The sequence below is a fragment of the Pollicipes pollicipes genome, unplaced genomic scaffold (genome assembly GCF_011947565.3).
Source record: "Pollicipes pollicipes isolate AB1234 unplaced genomic scaffold, Ppol_2.1 Scaffold_6686;HRSCAF=7923_pilon_pilon_pilon, whole genome shotgun sequence".
Taxonomy (NCBI): Eukaryota; Metazoa; Arthropoda; class Thecostraca; order Pollicipedomorpha; family Pollicipedidae; genus Pollicipes; species Pollicipes pollicipes.
The window spans coordinates 9,595,370-9,613,796 of NW_023596921.1; the positions used below are offsets into that span (position 1 = coordinate 9,595,370).

Sequence of the window (18,427 nt, forward strand, 5' to 3'; positions counted from 1 at the left end):
ATATTGCCAGGCTCCAGCACTCTTCACTGGCAGATTTCTCGCGCCATCGTATAGTCCGTGGCAATTCACACAATTACGGGGTGAAAAGTAGTACAAATTTAGGCTTTCGGTTGTTTCGATAAAGGGTGAAACGGATCTTGGGCCGTGATCTCATTCACACGAGCAGATAATGATGCGACCTCATATTCCCACGTCTTTCGCCTTTTTTGCTGCATCCTAGACGCAACCAGACCCAGTCAGAGGCCACAGGACAGAAACACACCAACATACGCCACCAGTAATCCAGGGACGTAAGCCGCAGCCCGACCATAACAAACTGCACCTCCGAATACAACCAACTGCATATCCGACTGCAACCAACCGCATCGCCGACTACAGCCAACCGCACCTCCGACTACAACCAAATGTACCCTCGACTAAAACCAGCTGCACCATTGTGATCGACTCATTATTCCACTTTAAGACAACATGGGCTCACGGTCTTTCACAGACGGATGGAGCTCCGTCTGTCGCGTGCAGGACAGCTTCGCCCGACAAGTCCGGTGCAGTGCCCGCTCCCACGGCTGCCACTCTCAGCCAGAGGCCCGGCACTGCGGCCACAACTCCGTCCTGTCTGTCACAGCGCTCCCTTCCGTAATCTGTGCGCCGCCCGTTTGTTTCTTTCTTGCAAACATCCTGTTCTGTACGTTTGCATCGACTGTTGCATCGCAGGAGTCGGTCCGGAGTGATTTTCCTTTGCTTAACCGGACAAAATGAGCAGATTTGACATAAAATACTCGACACAAATTATAACCAACACTCCAGCCTCCGTAGCAGTCTTGTAGCCCAGACGTCTTAAAACATACGAGCACACGTAGAAAACGCGGCAGAAACATGGGTTGTTTTCCCCTTTCTCAGTGAGGCTCGGGTCATCTTAGGTCCATGACCTTTTCTGACATCTAGGAAGTCAACGGAAGATGTACAATGCGGTTTCTGCTGTCAATAAATTCAAAATGAGCACCACAATCCATCCCATACAGCCAGGCCTAGAGTAATAAATTAGGTCAATTGTGACCTTGGTCTGACCCACATTCCTGACCTCAGGTCAGCGTAATTTGCTCATTCAATATCTGTAGTACCTAAGAAGGTACCTCAGAGATGTATGGCTTCGTCAGACACTCCGTTGTTGTATCAGATTGGACGATTCCCTAGAAATTGCCTTTGCTGAAACCAAAGCCTGACTTTGACCTGCCATAGCTCAGCAACCATACAAGGTACATCTAAATTTTTGGATGTTAAACGATCTGCTTTTCATTTACCCACAACTATCAAAATTTGGCGCGGTTACGCCACGTCGTTCAGAAACCACTCTGGAAAAACCATTGGGGGTGTCAATTTGACCGCACACCCGAGCGCGCACCAAACAAATCTCTTAGGCGACGCTCTAATTCAGTGGAGCTAAGCTCAGCTCACCGGAGTAGTGGGGCGGGTACTTCCACCCTCCGTACGTGACGTCGGCCAAGGAGAGGCACGTTAAAGGCACGCAAACAGGTCCCAATATAAAAATGTGATGCAATCTGCGAGGTGTTCATCTATGATTTCTGTGGCTACGCAAATAAGCTTTAGAAGGGTATGAAGTGCTTATGTATATATATATATATATATATATATATATATATATATATATATATAATATATGTATAAGGCATGAAGTAAGAGAGGTTTTTGATCTGCACCCCAATGATGACTCCTAACAATCCGGCCCCCCAAACCTTTTAGGAAATCGATACTCATGCTTATAAGTGACCTGATTTCATCATGCTTCATGCTTTGTTCAATATATTCATTGAGGAACATTTCCTTTCAGAACGAAATCCCTGAGCGGCAAGACGGGCACTAAGCGGCGGCAGGCAGCCTGGAGCATTTGCTGAACTCATAAGTGCCCAAAGTGTCCCTGGCCGGTCAGGGAGTCCATCGAGCAGCCAGGAGGGCTTTTGTGCGATCGACATGGTCAAAGTGGTCAGTGGTCCCAGTCGTCAAACATGCGCAGAGGGGTTAAGCAGACTTTAATCGTCCATAGGGTTCTAAAGATGACTAAACCTCTCCGGCGAAGAAGCCCTCCGTAGCCGATGAAACGCTTAGTTGACGAAAAGGACCCAGTGCAGTCAGCCAAGGTCAGGACAGGCTACCCCAGCCAGCTGTCAAAAAAAGGAAAAGCCTTTATACTGCTAATCCAAAAAATGCCACGCAACAGCTGCCACAAACAAGTAAAGTGCACTCAAAACTTATCTGCTAAGAACTCTGCGATGTTAGGGGACTCCTGCTTGTTGAATATAACCGAAGCCCACCATGCTTTTAAAAATCTATGCAAAAGGATGAATAGCGATCCGTGGCAGAGTAAGGTTGCATATGTCATAGTTACGGTGTCCGTGTTCTCTTATTGCTCAGATACTAGCCTATTCAAAGCCGTCTTTCATTCATCCCAGAACACATTGCAACAATTTCTCAGTATATTTTGCATGATCATATACATTGTTACAAATACTGCAGGGCATGGTTCCATGTCAGGTACACAAAACCCGAAGTCGTTCTTTTATAAAACGGCGCTACCAATAGCACCTGGTACCTGCCAGTTACCAACGGTAAATGTAGACACACAGAACGTAATCAGCGGACATATTAAACCACGCAGCTTGACAATACATGACAGCTATGAAAGCAGTAGCCGATGACCACCTAAGGCATGACAATGAACACACTTCAATGCCTCAACAATTGACTAAATATCAATGCTTAGCTATCACACAGCCCAAAATTGCATGCAGAGTACGAAATCAGTCGTCACATACCAATCATTTGATACATCTAAATGTACATATGGCACACGCACACACTTCTAAAGCTGGCATCACATACACAGCCGATGGCACAGAATGCTATCACATACAAAAGAAGGCATAGCAAACCATGACAATGTACTTGCCACCCTGAGTGCGTAGGATAACCGGCGCCAATGCAGCACGAGCAATCAAACAAAAAGACCACTGACTGGTTGCATGCCAAACACTTACACGGGCATACACGCATATGTACAGCCATACAGAGTAACTGAGGCACCTGAGGTATTCAGTAACGCCCATGAGCTATTCCTCACAGCCCAAACATAGCCATAAGTGGTTCAACGGATCACCGTCAGCGGTCACGGCTCAACCATCAGTGTCCTCATCATCTGAGTCCTCGGGGAGGATCGCTGGCCAAACGCCCATCCACACTGTGGGCGGTGAGGGTCTCCGATCCTCCTCTTCATCTCCAACGTCGTCCTCCCATTCGCTGTCGCTTCCATCTGTCGAAGACTCGACGAAGTTCGCTTTCGTCTCATGCTCACACAGCGGCTCCGGGAAGCGAATAGCCAGCGGAGCGATCGGCTCATACCGTTCGCCGTCGAACCGGGTGAAGAAGCGACCCACTTCCTGATGGCTGATTGGCTGGGGATCCGGGGACAGCTGCAGCCCCTCTGCAAAGACCCAAATACCTCTGTTAGACGCAGACGCAAGTGGCGCTCTACGCCAGAATGGGAGCAAGACATCTCATCAATCTGCCGTCGTTTGGGGATCACTTAATAATATTTCTGAGTAGCAGTTCTGGGCGTGAATTGCACTATGTAGTGCACTTTCCAGTATGTCTGTGTAATAAAGATGCATTTGAAATTATGACATTACGATGACCAAGAATTACAAAAGATGCTGGAAAACCTACATCAGGGTATTACACACGTCAAACTCCATATAGGAGCTTCGTAATAAACATAAAGTATGCCCAATGCAACCAAACAAAATATTATGGGCGTGAATTGCACTTTATAGTGCATTTCCCAGTATGGATGAGTAATGACATCTGTGACATCTCATCAATCTGCTGTGGTTTGGGGACGACCTGGGAATATTTCTGAGTAGCAGTCATGGGCGTGAATTGAACTTAATAGTGCATTTCCCAGTATGGTTGTGTAATGAAGATGCCTTTCAAATCATAACCTTATGACGACTAAAAATTACAGAAGATGCTGGAAAACCTACATCAGGGTAACCTACATCAGGGTGCATCAGGGTACATCAGGGTACACATGCCAGACTGAATATAGGAGTTTCGTGAAAACATAAAGCATGTCCAATGCAACCAAACAAAATATTTATGGCACCCTGTCCATATTTCAAATACCAGGAGGGGGAGGGTCCATGTAAAAACTCCAATAGTAAGGTAAAACTCCAATAGAGTGAAGAGCACTTTGAAGAGCCTGCTTACCCTCAGCCATGTATCCGAACCGGTCACCCTCCAGCAGCAAGCTGTAGAAGGGTTGCTTGTGTCCGCGCTGAAGCCCGGAGCACACGCGACTATTTGCCGTCCAGTCCTGAAAACAACACCACCGAGTCAGCACAATAACCCACACCGCACGGCCGTCGTCAGAGATGAGGACGGGGGGGGGAGGGGGGGGGGGGGGCACTGAGACTTCGCAGGAATACCATTTAAGAGCTCACATGCGTCTAGCCACAACTGTAACAAGTTGATACATTTACGTGCCTATCACCTGATGCATCGATTGGTTCTTCGAATCAAGCAGGGAATATGACCACTGCAACATACTTGTATGAAACCACAATAGATGTTTGCCATACAGCGAGGGCACACATTCAAAACGATGTATAGACAGACAGGACATTGCAAATTACACCTGACCTCAGTACATACACAAAATACCAAAATATTACACACATCGCATATCCTCCATTACAGAAAACAACTTCGATGGTTGTGGGGTTCGTATAGCACAAGTCACACAATGAAAGAATGATTATGCATGCGGTGATTGGCTTGCCCTGAGAGAAGCAACAACAGTACAAAGCAGTTCCTTTGAGTCCTCAGAAAATATTACCTCACTACACCAATTCTCAACACAATAGGACAAATGACCTCAGGCAGGGTCTGCCCTGTACGACAATCCCACTGGTACCGCTCCTACCTGTGAGATCTCGTAGCATGGTGAGCAGCCGTACACCACAGCCAGGCACCCGTCGCCGTACGTGACGACGTCACCCACACCAAAATGCCTCCGGTAGTCGCCCACTGCTCGGCCAGCCGCGCGGAGGTCCGCCTGAAACACGGATAAAGAGAATGAGGATATTGCACACAACACAAGGAGATAATGAGACATCAGGATTTAAAACGGGCATTGGGACGCTGGAAATAACTGAGAAGAACATGAGCTGAGAAGACAAAAACGAGAATCAGTAAGCCCAGAAACTATAACGTGGAAAATAGCACATCCATAAATGCTCGAAACAAGCGCCATGTAGGTTACTTATGAGGTGAGGACAACTCACTACAAACTAAATGAGAACGTTACTAACTGAGAAGTTAATAATACATTCCATAGATCAGACAACAGGTTGACAATATAATGGTGCACGAATGGGCTCAAAGGACAATAGCAGGAACGAATCCAGGGTCACAGGTCTGCAGGAAATGCCACAACAAATCACAGAAAGTAAATGGAAGAAAACAACCGTACAGAAATGAATTTCTACGAAATGATTCAACCTGCATCACAAATTTACAATGCTTATGATGCTTATGCATGGGGTTAAACCTGTTTCACGATAACTATTTAACCCTTACCAAATAGAGATAAAACTAACTTATAAGTGTGCAGGCATATCATTATACATAACAACACACCATGACACTCAACCGCGTAACTGGCGCACGCGCAAACCCGTTTCCACCTCCCACACATCAGCACATGCACATGAACAGCTCAGCATAGCATTAAGAGAAGCTACACGATTAACTCCCTACGTTGTCAATTTGATCAAATCCAGTTCATTCTTACCAGTTCCTGCACTTCAGCCTCCTGTTCGTCTAGGGAGCGCACCAGCCGCTTGTACATCCTCTTGAAGTGTTTCATGAGCGCTTCCAGGCCACGTCTCTCGTTCTCAGCCACGAGTGAGCCATTAGTCTCGACGAATTGCTGCAGGGAGGAAAAAACAGTGAAAACACAGTATCACTAATTACTCCTTATCATATCGCCATTTCTTTTGGTTGCAACACCATGGGCGCAGCGCACAGCCCTCCATTGCAGGCCATTTACGAGCTGGAGATTTCTGGGGACCGAAAATGAGACCAGAACGTAACCTTGCATATTAAAAGTCACATGCGTATCCCACACATCCATCGTGCATTTTCATCGCGCACATAATAGTGACCCAGACGCATCTTTCCAACAATTGTTGAAAACACATGCCCAGCTCTAGCGTCATCCAAGACCACTGACCTGCAACAGGCGGCGCGTGTACATGGGCCGGGCACGAGCCATCGTCGACATCAGGTCAACGATTGCGGCCGTGTTCGGACGGCAGTCGCTGCGGGCCCAGCAGGGCCAGCGTCTCCAACGAGACCAGGTCGAAGCCGGTCCCTGGCCGGCGGACATCCGGATGGACTGCGCCATTGATGAGGCGACGCAGCAGCTGCAAACACAATACACTGCGTTAGACAAGGATTGGTATCACAATCACACCGCCGGACACACGAGAGCGTACAGATACAAGGGCTCGTCACAAGCCGTCGCAAGACTGCTGGTTCTCATAGATTCATGTAAGAGCACAAAATACTCAACCTGGGACTCCCGTGCTCCCAGCCCAAGAATGAGTCGGTCTCTATTCAATCAGGTTTCTTTGCACAAATGAGTCATGCACGCGCTTTTTAAATAAAATGGAATACTTCTCAAATATCAATGAGTTCCATAAGTAACAGGGCATGTTGTCCAAGAATCTGAAAACATCCCATGCATTACGCACCCCTGCCCTGGGAAAGGGTTCCAGCATCTGGAGGTCCACTTCCGGGTGATCAGCATTCAGCTCCTCCATCACCTGCTCCCAGGACAGCCGCATGCCGCGGCGGACAACGTCGATGAACAGGTACTCTTCACCGTCCCTGCCAGAGGAGATGCACGTCAGGCTACCACACACACTGTGTGAATTCCTACATGTGACACGTGAATAGGAATATGTCACTGTACAGCACAGATATTCGCAGTCACAAACAAACACGCATACAAGCACAGTGACAAACAAACAAGGCAAGACAAGCACAGTCAGTGCATGATTATGTTGAATTTACACAAAACGACAACGCATTGTGAATGAATGCGATTCAGTTTATGCGATAAGAATGTTGTGTTTAAAGCATGCTACTGTGATTATGAATGGATGAAAATCAAGATGTCAAACAAGATAAGATGATACATATTCTCAGCAACGGAGAAAATGTGACAAGGCTGATCACGCCGGTGATAACTCGGGTATTCTTGTCAGAAAACAGTTTGGAAAGTAACCAAAGCTCTAATGAAGGAAAGGAAGAAGGTCATTAGCTAAATATGACATATAACACAGTGCCATCACTTTTAATTGCTCACTTCATTTGAGTGCAGCACTGATCATGAATGACAAACACATTCCACTCCAACAACATATGCAACGTTTGTACGTGATGACGAGTTGTGTACACGTAACAGGTGTTTTCGACTATTATGGTAGCAAATTTCAAGGTTTGGTATGACTATTACATTGCAAGGGATGCCATATAATCGTCGACATCTATTTATCTTGCATTTTATTTTAGCACAAAGCAAGCTTCTCATAAGCCTCCCACACGGAAGGCAATCCAATCGCCCATGAGGCTTACATTTTAACCAATTAGCGACATTCCTTATTAACAAATATCACAATTACTGCAGCACCCAAAACACCCCGGCTTGCATGTACTCTCTACACATTATGCACACCTGCTATACATTGAAAACCTGCCTAGACATTCAGGCATACTGCCAGAGCTTTGTACCAAGACGTAAGGAAGAACGCTAGAAGTTCGCCAAACATGTGTGATCACGGCAGTTACAAAACATTAGTTAATTGCCAACATGAAAATTAGGTGAATAATAAGATGAACGTATGCATGTGATCAAATCATCCACAGCCAAATTCTATAGTTGTCAAATTCTTTGGGAATCACGATATTCTTGAGCAACATAAATATGATGTGCATAACATCACTGATTCCCATCATGTGATTAGCTCGAGGAAACATAGTTAAGTGCACAACTAATCACAGCAGTTCGAAATCTATGGCAATGAAATCAAAACCTATGGCAAAAAAATTCAAAAAATAGGCTATTAGATACCAATTGATAAAGCAGGAGCTCCCAAAAACCCATGACCTGAACAACCAGTCTGTCCCAATGCCGTTGATAGTGCTAGAGGAACAGACTCATTTCCCACGCCCCCTTCGGCAATGCTTACGCTTTGTGCCAGCAGATCATCGAGCTGTGCGGTAACTGCACGTTGTGGAGATTGACGCCCAGCATGCCGGCTACAGAGGAGTACACTGTCCCCATTACAGTCTGCGTCCCGGATCCGCAGAGTGGAGGTGGCGACGAAGGTACATAACCTGAAAAGGAATGGCAAGCCATTGAATGCGTTGCGCTCCATGCAACCCAATCACCTACACATATTCAGAACGAAGAGCCCATCAGCCCATTCATTCATAAACGCAGCAATAGGTTCCAAAACAACTGTTTACTGAGATGTACCAGTGCATAGCAAGAAAATGTAAACAACAATAAATTAAACCACACTGACCGAGCCAAAACAACACATGTTGGTGACAACCGCATGAGCAAGCGCTTAATCATGGTTATCATAGTCAATCATCACCGTCACCGTTCGAGATTGTGCACACATCACAATAGCGTGTTCGGTGTTGCGCCATCTGTGAGGAGCACAGTAATACGCCTCAGGGCAAACGGACGGGAACGTATGGCTGACAGCATTGTTTTGCAAGTCACAGCCCACCATTGATAACAACACAAAAAAAAAACAGATCAGACATAGAAGTCTGCACATGTTCTGTGCGTGACTTCACCCATTCAAACGTGCAAGGAACGAGGATTAATCTTCATTGCAATCCACTTACCAGCGTGCTCAGTTCGGAAGCCGATCCGTCCTCCGGTCCGTCCTCCTTCATCAGGGCCAGCTGGTCATACAGCACGACGTTCATCGCGTTCAGAAGCTTCAGCGTCTGGTCATCCGTCCACATCGTGGGTCCGAACGGGTTCTTCTTGCACGTAGTCCAGGCGGCGGCCGGGTGCTCGGGGAGCCGTCCACGCAGCTCATCCAACACCAAGCCGGCGATCTTGCTGTAGCAACTGCAAAGGCCACACCAGGTCAAGACTCGCACGTGCACATCCGAGTTCATCTTTGTTCCGGGGGAGGGGGGGGGGGGGCAAGAGACAGGGATACGAACGTTAAAAAGCTAAGACGTAAGCAATGGGAGAGATGAGGGCCTTGTGTGCCATCGCCCTGACGGCGATTTATAATATACGCGATCACGGCGATCACGCTGTTTGAACAGCACGGACAAATACCACATTCAGCACCAAAAAACAACACGAAATTCGACCAAATCGCTTGTTAGAATGCATGTCAAATTCTGTTCACGCCTTTCTTGCAAAGCACAACACATCGTGATATTTGGCTGGAGCAAGTGATAAAGGGAAAGGTGGATTCGATAACCGTAGATAACATCGGCCTGCAATCGAGTGTCATCCGCACGAATAAACACAGAAAAGGGACTTGACATATGCAAACTTGCACCCCTTAGCATGACCTTCATACACATCAGAAACACAACCGAGCTGGCAGAATGTTTCCGCGCAAATCCTAGGACTCCATAAGGAGATCGGACGATTCAAAAAGAGATAAAAGACTCACGTCTGGAGATTGGACTCTCGGTTGTCGGTTTGCTCCGGAACCATCCAGAGGCTCATCAGATAGAAGGCTTCGGGCACGTTCAGATGCTGCACTGGCCGCTGCATGTACTCCCGGAACATGGGCAGCAGCACGACGTCTCGCTGGATCTCGCGGAACAGCATCCGCGCGTAGTAGCGCACAGACAGGTCATCATCCCTGCCCAAAAGCGGGTAGTGTTACACACGTGCCTAAGACAGCATTTTCTCGCTCCGAAGACAAAGTGCGACGTCCGGGGCTTAGTTACAAGTCAATGAGTTTAACTGATGGAGCGAATAGGCTGGTTTGGTCTTTACATTAGCTACGTGATAACAGAACATACGATAAGTGCATGATGGTGATGGTGGATAAACCAGCCTGGTACGTGCGATATAGACAAGCTGGCACGGTGCGACGATCGACGTTAAGTCACGAGCAAGGCATGGCAGTGGCCCTTGGGAGTAAGAAATTGAGCCAATCTTGGTGGCGTCTCACAGACATATCCGAGATACAACTGTCATTTAAAACTGAGATGAAAAGGCGAGACTGTCGTCAAGGACAGCACGGTCCTTCACAAATTACCGCCGGCGTTCCATACGACTCAATTATCGCTTGGAACGACAAGACGTTTCAGAAGCTTCGCAAATAACCATCATGGCGTGCAAAGAAATCTACACTTCAGTAACTGGGTGATCTTCACCATATCCTTTAAAATTGTGAAGTGGCACGTGACGGGTCAAGTGAAGTACATACTACATGGCAGTGCTTCACATATGCGCCTTGCAATTTATGCTTGGCCAAATTTATAAATCTAAGAAAACTGCCGAGACCACAGCACACCGATTATGTAATCCAACTCACGGACGGTGTTGGCGCGAGTAGATGACCTCCAGAAGGGCATCCCGATTGAACAGGGTACCATGGACGGGCACCAGCTTGCGGAACTCCTCCATGGCGGGGTCCGGCAGGCAGTCGACTGTGTAGCATCTGTCAGCCATCTTGGCTAGGGCTGTACGCAGGTGATGGCCAGCCGAGGCGCGGAACCTCGCAGTGCGCCGCCAGCTGCATCCGCACCGCTCAAACACACGCAGCAAGGCAGGTCGGCACGAGGGCTGCACCAAGCGCGGGTACCTGCGAAAAAAAGACAACGGCGTCGCCATTGAGGCGAAAAGGGGGTTCGGGAGGAGGACTACTAGATGGAAGACGTGGCTTAGAATCGCTTTTGTCTCAGAAAATCCTGGCCAAGGCACTGTGCGCAGTGAGGGTGATTAAATCAATACCATCTTCACAAGGAATATGCAGAGAGCAGTGATGCATACAATCAAATGATGTTTTGCAAATTGCCAACCTCCCATACCTTCGCCATGGCTAACTCTGAAAAGCAACTGAAAACAGGCATCTGACAAGGTGGGGGCATTGACTGAAATTAAAATCCTGAAATAGACTTGTGGTAGTATGCATGAATGCAACAGTTTGTAATATGATGCAGAAAGCAATGATAATGTTACTTCTATCAACATTATGCTGCATGAACCTGAGATAGTCTGGCCATAGTCATCTAGATACCCTGACAGAGTGCCCCACAGGATAGTGATAGATCAAGTGCTTTGAGCATCCCACTAGCAGGTTGAATATGCTGACAAGCATTTCAGAGACGGAATTCGTGACTTGGAGGGAAACTCTGTGGATCAATACAATGAAGATTGAATAAAGAAGTGGTAGATGTCTTTGAAACATTACAGTGCATGTAGACCCTCTCTGGAAATGGCGAGAAATGAGGAGCATGATTTCGAGCACCTTGCCATAAAGTATGACACCATATGACTTTCAATATGCCATAATGCCACCAATGAGTTTGCAAACAGCTGACTCATTCTCAGCCCCGTCTCCATGTACTGCAACATTGGTTGACAGAAATTGTTAATGCAAAACTGGATAAACCGTCCTGGGGCATAATTCGGTGATATGAAAAATTAGAAGAAAAGTCAACACTAAAGACATAAGAGCAGCAAATTACACTTATGGATACACTGTTGTTCCTGAACCTAGACTATGAAAAAGACAGTCAACAAGCCTTTTAAAACAATAAAACAAAGGCAAAATGCTATCAACTTTGAGTTGGAGTTGCAACTTATTGCATCCATCAACATTCTCTACCCATTCACTGTCTCATCCATGTGACTACTATTGATTGCTGATAGTTCAGGTTTTGCTTAAGGAATAGTTTAGCATGATGCATGGAAAAAACAATGTCAAAAAATACTTTGCATCTTGTTGGAATGACTACACCATGAGGCAATGAAAAATAAGTGAAAACTGGCCCAAATGAGGTTGATGAGGAAGACCATAAGTGATTGCTATGACCAGGGGTGTCACTATCTCAGTCATTTGGTAGTCTGTGCTTTACAACTAACTTATAAGCTGCACTGCATTTGCAGGCACTGCTTTTAAACACATGTACTGTACCTAGCGCACCCAGTATGCAACACACCCCAAACTTAGTGTTGTATGTGAATTGCACATTTGGTAAATGGAAGGCATGTTTCTTCATGATGGTGACATTTGCCTGACAAAAAAATCACCCAGGGCAAATACAAGCTTGATATACCTTGTAAGAATTATCAATACAACATGCATGACACTTACCTCCCTTTGATTTGCACATGGTCTGACCTTCAATGTTTCTCTAACCTCACAAAAACTATAAAAACTAAGAAATGTATATACAAATAAGCACAAAAAATCAAAAAGGCAATTTACATACATTTATACATACTATGCAGTCAGTTAAGTTTGCATAAAAAGGATGTACTCCTCACAACTGCTTGTACAGATAGTGATGTAGCTGACATCCCTTCAAGCCACAAATATGGATGCATATGCATATACATCAAACTGATATACTTTTGTGTAATTGTTCTCATTGTGTTCCATCTGGCAATAATTATAACTGCCATTAACTTGTTAGCTGTAGGAGCACCCCAAATCTTCAGTGTTGGGAAGTTAACATTCTCAGCAAAATGACACCTTAAGCAAGACCACTCACCTGGACTTAAATGCCAATTTGCCATACTTTCTCTGAAGTATGGACGTCGTGAAGCCTCCTGCATACTTGTGATACAGATACAAGATCTTCCATACTCAGGAAACACAAGACATGCTCCAAAATTTCAGTTGGCAGAGACAGCAGGGATTTCTCAACATCCTTGTGTTCACTGACCAGATACATCACTTTCTCCTCATTCGAGAACTCCATCGCATCCATCAGCAGCATTCAACAATCACGTGCACTGCTTCAGATATCGAAAGTAGTCACTGAACTCAGCAGATTCAGCTCTGCACGGATGAACGCGTTAACTACAAACATGCGTCGGAGCGCCGGAATGGAAACGGAAGTCAAATGCGGCGGCTGGCGGTTAGAGACCTGCGGCACGTTGCGGACGAGGCCGTTCAAAACTTCCAATGAGAAGCAGTGATGTTTAACTGATGCGGCGTGGCTGAACCGGACGCAAATGTTCGTGCGCGCTGGAACGGCAGTCAGAGTCTAAATTCTATTTTAGTTGGAACGGGTAAAGGAACTGTAGCCAAGGGAGATACTTCCTAGACTTTTACGTGACCTATGCCCAACAGTGCTGATTTCAGCCCGCCCCCCACCACCTCAAAATCTCTCCTAATCCTTGCTATGCTGGATTGCTGGGCAGGAAAGGAAAACTGGGCAAAAAAAGAATACAATCGTATAACTCTGAGTATAGATAGCAGGCTTCTTAAACACACCACTATTAGGATCATGTATATTTAGGGGTGGGACACTGTCGTTTTCGTTGTAGAACCAAAATCATGAACCTTACCCATTCTATTTGCCAGATCTGTTCCTCCACAGGTTTTCACCCACTTTTTCGCTCGTTATGGTTATGGTTCTTTGCTTTCGTGCGTTAGTTTCGCTCGCGCAGCTTCTCTTGCATTTATTTCACGCAACAACAAAAATGGTGCGAGTTGAATTTTAGCGCGTGGGCTTTTCTACGAATATATTGTTGTTGGCGGGCTAAAAACCACGCCATGTCGTTTACAGACTATTTGGCTGAGTGCAAAACAAGACGCACATAACTTTAATTCTGAGAGGTGCTGCTTAGGGTGTCCTGGACATATGTGCAGAATTTCAGCGCTGTAACAACTTGTATGACATCAAACAGACGCCCGTATCTAAGCGAGGTTTATTCACAGACATTTCACAGCTCCTGGAAATGTGACGCTCGCCATGTTAGATTGATATTACAGATTCAATTTTGCGTGTCACATTCAATCAACTCACCGATATGAACGAGACTTGGCTGTCAGATTCGGCAAGTTACACCATTTACAAATATATCAGCCACAAAGTGCGACATTAAAATACAATCGCGCCATTGGATCGTCAATGTTCAACGTCGTTGAAAGCTTTTTCTTGGTAAACGTTTGCTAACCGCGCAGATTTTGGCCAAATTTGATTTGTTGATAGTACACGCGCGTTGATAGAGCAAAGCATCTCACATAAAAAATCCCACTTCCACCTATCACATTCGAAATCACGCCCATACACAACCGTAGAAGTTCAAGGTCATAAAAATTGGGCACCCAAAAGCTTTCAAATTGGACAGAAACATACACCTCATGAAGATCCACCTAACCGCCACATAGAAGATCGTGGCGTCTAAACGTTTGTTTTCTAGAAGCCTTGAAAACTTGGAAATGACATCCCTGCACGCGTTGCCATACAGACATTGGATGCCAGCTATAAGGCAGCGGGACTCCTTCGATCAGCTTGAAATTTAGCACAAAAAAATCACATCATGTACGTGTGCAGTTTTTGTTGAGTGGCGATTTGTGACATTTAAATTTACGCATTCTAGAGGCTTTCAAGCATGGGATGTATGACATATGCATGAAAACGACACCAGCAGCGTCGCAACATGAAACCACGGCTAACGAATGCTGCATCCTACAGGATGCATCTGGGCATTGTCTGTCACATGACATGTCATATGACAGTTAATCATGCGAAATGTGATATGCAAATTAAATACGTTACATTTGAAGATCGTTTTTCCACCTTCGCAGACTCCTCTGATTGTCGCAAAATTTGGCACAAACATTCACCTCGCATGGCTCCATCCAGCCACCAAATATTATACCGCGACATTTAAATGTTCGTGTTCCAGCAGCATCCAAACCTTGGAAATAATAACCTCGCACGTGTAACATGCATGCATTGCATGTCAGCGAAAATTAAAAACTCCTTCCATCAGGACGAAATTTGGCACAAAAATGTATCATGTACTTGCACAATTTTTCGTTTATTGGCAATTTGTGACGCTCAGATTTACGCATTTTGGAGGCTCTTAAACATAAAGATAGATGACAGATACATAAAACGGCACAAAGGCGTTGTAATATGCCGCAAAGCTCAAGGAAGTCAGCAAAATACATCCTGCCGGATGCATTTCGCGTTGTCTCCCACATGACATGTCAAATGACAATATGTCATTTTGAGTCTGAGAGATGCTACTTGGGGTGCCCTGGACATATGCGCAGTATTTCGGCGTTGTGACAATTTGTATGATATCAGACGGACGGACGTATTTGACCGAGGTTTCTTCACAGACATGTCACATCTCCTGAAAATGTGACGCTGATAGTGTGAAATCGATATTACAGATGCGCGTTCGCGTGTCACATTCAATCTACTCACTGAAAGAAATGATCCTTGGCTTCCAGATACGAGAAGTAACACCATTTACGACAATATGAGTCACAAAGGGCGACATTGTAAAACACCCACGTTATTAAATGATGAGAGTTTAACGTCGTTCAAGGCTTCTTCTTAGTGAGCACTCGTTGACTGTACAGATTTCGTCAAAATTTGGTTTGTTGATAGAACAAAGCATGTCAAATAAAAATCACACCCTCCATCTGTAACATTCGAATATGCGCCCGTACAGAACCGTAAAAGTCTATGCTAAATACGCCCGTACAGAAACGTGAAATCGCGCGTACAAAACCGTCTCGCGAACTAACGAAGCTAGAAACACCAAATTTACTAGATGTATTGAGGGGAACGTGAGCTCACTTAGGACAAAGTTCGTGGTTCCTAGGTCATGACCTTCGGGTCAAATAAGGTCAAACAATATCAAATCTCAGGCCGGTCTCCAAAGTACCCCCAGGACCCTAGATAACTGTTCCTAAGCAAAAGGTCACATGTTCATCTAACGTCAGGGACCTTGTTTGACATTTTGAAGGTCATGGTGGCCAAGATAATAGAAGACTGCTCTGAATTTTGCAGTTAAATAAGCGACAAAGATTACGCTAGGCAGCGTGTTTCTAAAGGCGAAAGCTGACCCGGGTCATTTGAGGTCAATGACATATTCTGACCTCTAAGAAGTCCATGGAATGTGTACAATGCAGTTGTTGCTATCAATAGATTCGAAATGAGCACCAGAAACTAACAGGCTGGTTTTGACCTCGGTCTAACCCTTATACCTGAACCTACGTCAATGGAATTTGTCCATTAAAGTGCTGTGTTGCCTAAAAAAGCTTTTCAGGGATGTATGGCTTCGTCTAACACACAGTTGGGGCATCAGATTAAACAATTCCATAGAATTTGATAATCTTTTTCAGGTAGCTCCGGGGCCTCCTCGCAGGAGAGCCTCGTCGGCGAGGATAGGGCGAGCTCATTCGCTAACCTGTCACCACCCAACGTCTTTCTGTGGGCTGACCTGCAGGACCACGCCTGTGAAGACAGCTGCAGACAGTCGCTGAGGTTAAAGCAACAAGAGAATACAAATTTCGAGCGATTCCCATGGTTCAGTACGTGAACTCTGTGAGCAGTTTGCCGAGTGCATTTATGTGTGTTTGAGCCGTCGAGGCCGAACATTTTGATCACGTAATAGAACAGACCTTAATCAACACGACACGTCTTGCCGTTATGGAGTTTGGTGGCTAAGGATACAGTACAGTGAATACCCTGTGTGTAAATCTGACGCCCTGAAATCAAAAGATGAAGCGGACGTTTACAAAGTTAACACCCATGTATGTGTTTGGGATATTAGTATCTTTTATCCGCAATGTTTCGTGTATCCAGAAATAGTGGTCGACGTAGCATGTTAGCAGCTTTGTCTACACATGTACCAGCCGTTCATATTTTCTTCCGTTAAACATTGCGGTGCAAAATGGTTAACACAAAGGACCCATTTTCGAGAGCACCCCAGCATAATGGCATATCTACGCGGCGGTTTTTATACGTTCAGTAAGCTGCGTTTACATCAAAGACAACGTTATTAGGCTAATGCCTTTCTCTAAATCCAATATTTGTTTTTGGTTCGGTTACTTACATATTCACCTACTACTGTTTCTTTTTTAATGTGATAAAAAATCAAGTTTAGGAAACCATCATGTTATCCTATTACCTCGAGTGGTATAGGGCATGGCATAGGCACTGTCGTATTTTTCGTTTTTTGTGCATTAACATTCGTGCTACAGATAAATGAAATATGCAATGGCATATCAATCTTCTCATGATATTTCAATGATGATCGCCGCTTAGACCACTGCAGACCACTTAAGCCGCAAGCAGCGCGCTAGATGTCAACCCCAGAGTTGACTTGGATACAACACGGTGTCACTAAATTCGAACATAAAGCGGATACAACGCGGGGTCACTGAATTCATAGTGCACAGTTACTGCAGTTGGTCTCCTCGAGGGCCGGTAGAGCCTGATCCTTGCCCAAGTCCCAAAGCACGTTGACCGCTGGTGTGCTGGGGTTTGCAGTTCTCCCGCGTCTGATCGTTCCACCTACCCACCCGTGACCAACGTATATCTGTGCGCCTCACTCGCAATACCCAAGCGGCCAACGCCGTGTGTTTGTTTCTGTGCCGTAACTGCGCGTATGAGGGCGACCGCGACTGCGGCCCTCCGCCTGATCCGGCTGGATCGGCGGCTCGGCCATGATTACGATATTAAGTCTACGCCGCCCCGCCGGCACCGACAGGGCCGCGCCGCTGTACTGCGCCCCTGCGCCACGTGCCCCGGCCCGGACACAGGCGGAGCGAGGGAAGGGGATGGCAAAGGACGCGCAAGAAACGCCCTGCGAGAACCCTCACGTCCCGCTCCTCCCGCCCACAGCGCGTTGACGCCACGGCCGGTAAATGTGACGTGTTCGGCTATGACCGACGAGCCGGCTCCAGTTGTCTGCAGGGTAATAAACTATTCATGTTCATCTTCCCGTAGACAGAACCGCTACAATCAACGTCAACAGAGTATTTATTCATCGACGTGCACTTTGACCTCCCATTAAAACGCAATAAATAGCACAGATGACACAGCGGGCTTGTGGGGTCAAAACGTGGCCAAAACCACTTCAAAAGCCAAACCACAACTTGTCGATCGATCGCGTCTTTTCTTTCGCACTGCTGAAAATCCTGAGTCAAGACTTTGATGAACATAGCCAAGTCTTCTAGGCACCATAGCACACAGCCCGCGGCATCGTATTTGCCATAACAGCCTGGCATCGCTGCATCGTTCGAGTTCCGCCACGGGAGATATCCGGGCACCCGTCCGCTGTCAGCGCTCCGGTGCCGGCCCC

General features: G+C 46.1%; 1 protein-coding gene and 1 long non-coding RNA gene across 2 annotated transcripts; both read right to left on the reverse strand.

Moving 5' to 3' along the window:
• Positions 1-5,088: 5,088 nt before the first annotated feature.
• Positions 5,089-6,399, reverse strand: LOC119107881 (uncharacterized). The gene is made up of 3 exons (XR_005095287.1): positions 6,305-6,399; positions 5,864-6,001; positions 5,089-5,125 (listed from the first exon to the last, which is right to left on the reverse strand). It is a non-coding gene; the product is annotated as an uncharacterized LOC119107881 (long non-coding RNA).
• Positions 6,400-8,421: 2,022 nt separating this feature from the next.
• Positions 8,422-10,889, reverse strand: LOC119107427 (uncharacterized). Its single transcript, XM_037230862.1, has 4 exons — positions 10,674-10,889; positions 9,798-9,992; positions 9,001-9,232; positions 8,422-8,475 (listed from the first exon to the last, which is right to left on the reverse strand). The coding sequence occupies exons 1-4, from the start codon at positions 10,808-10,810 to the stop codon at positions 8,422-8,424; spliced, it is 618 nt and encodes a 205-aa protein (XP_037086757.1). The 5' UTR covers positions 10,811-10,889.
• Positions 10,890-18,427: the final 7,538 nt, after the last annotated feature.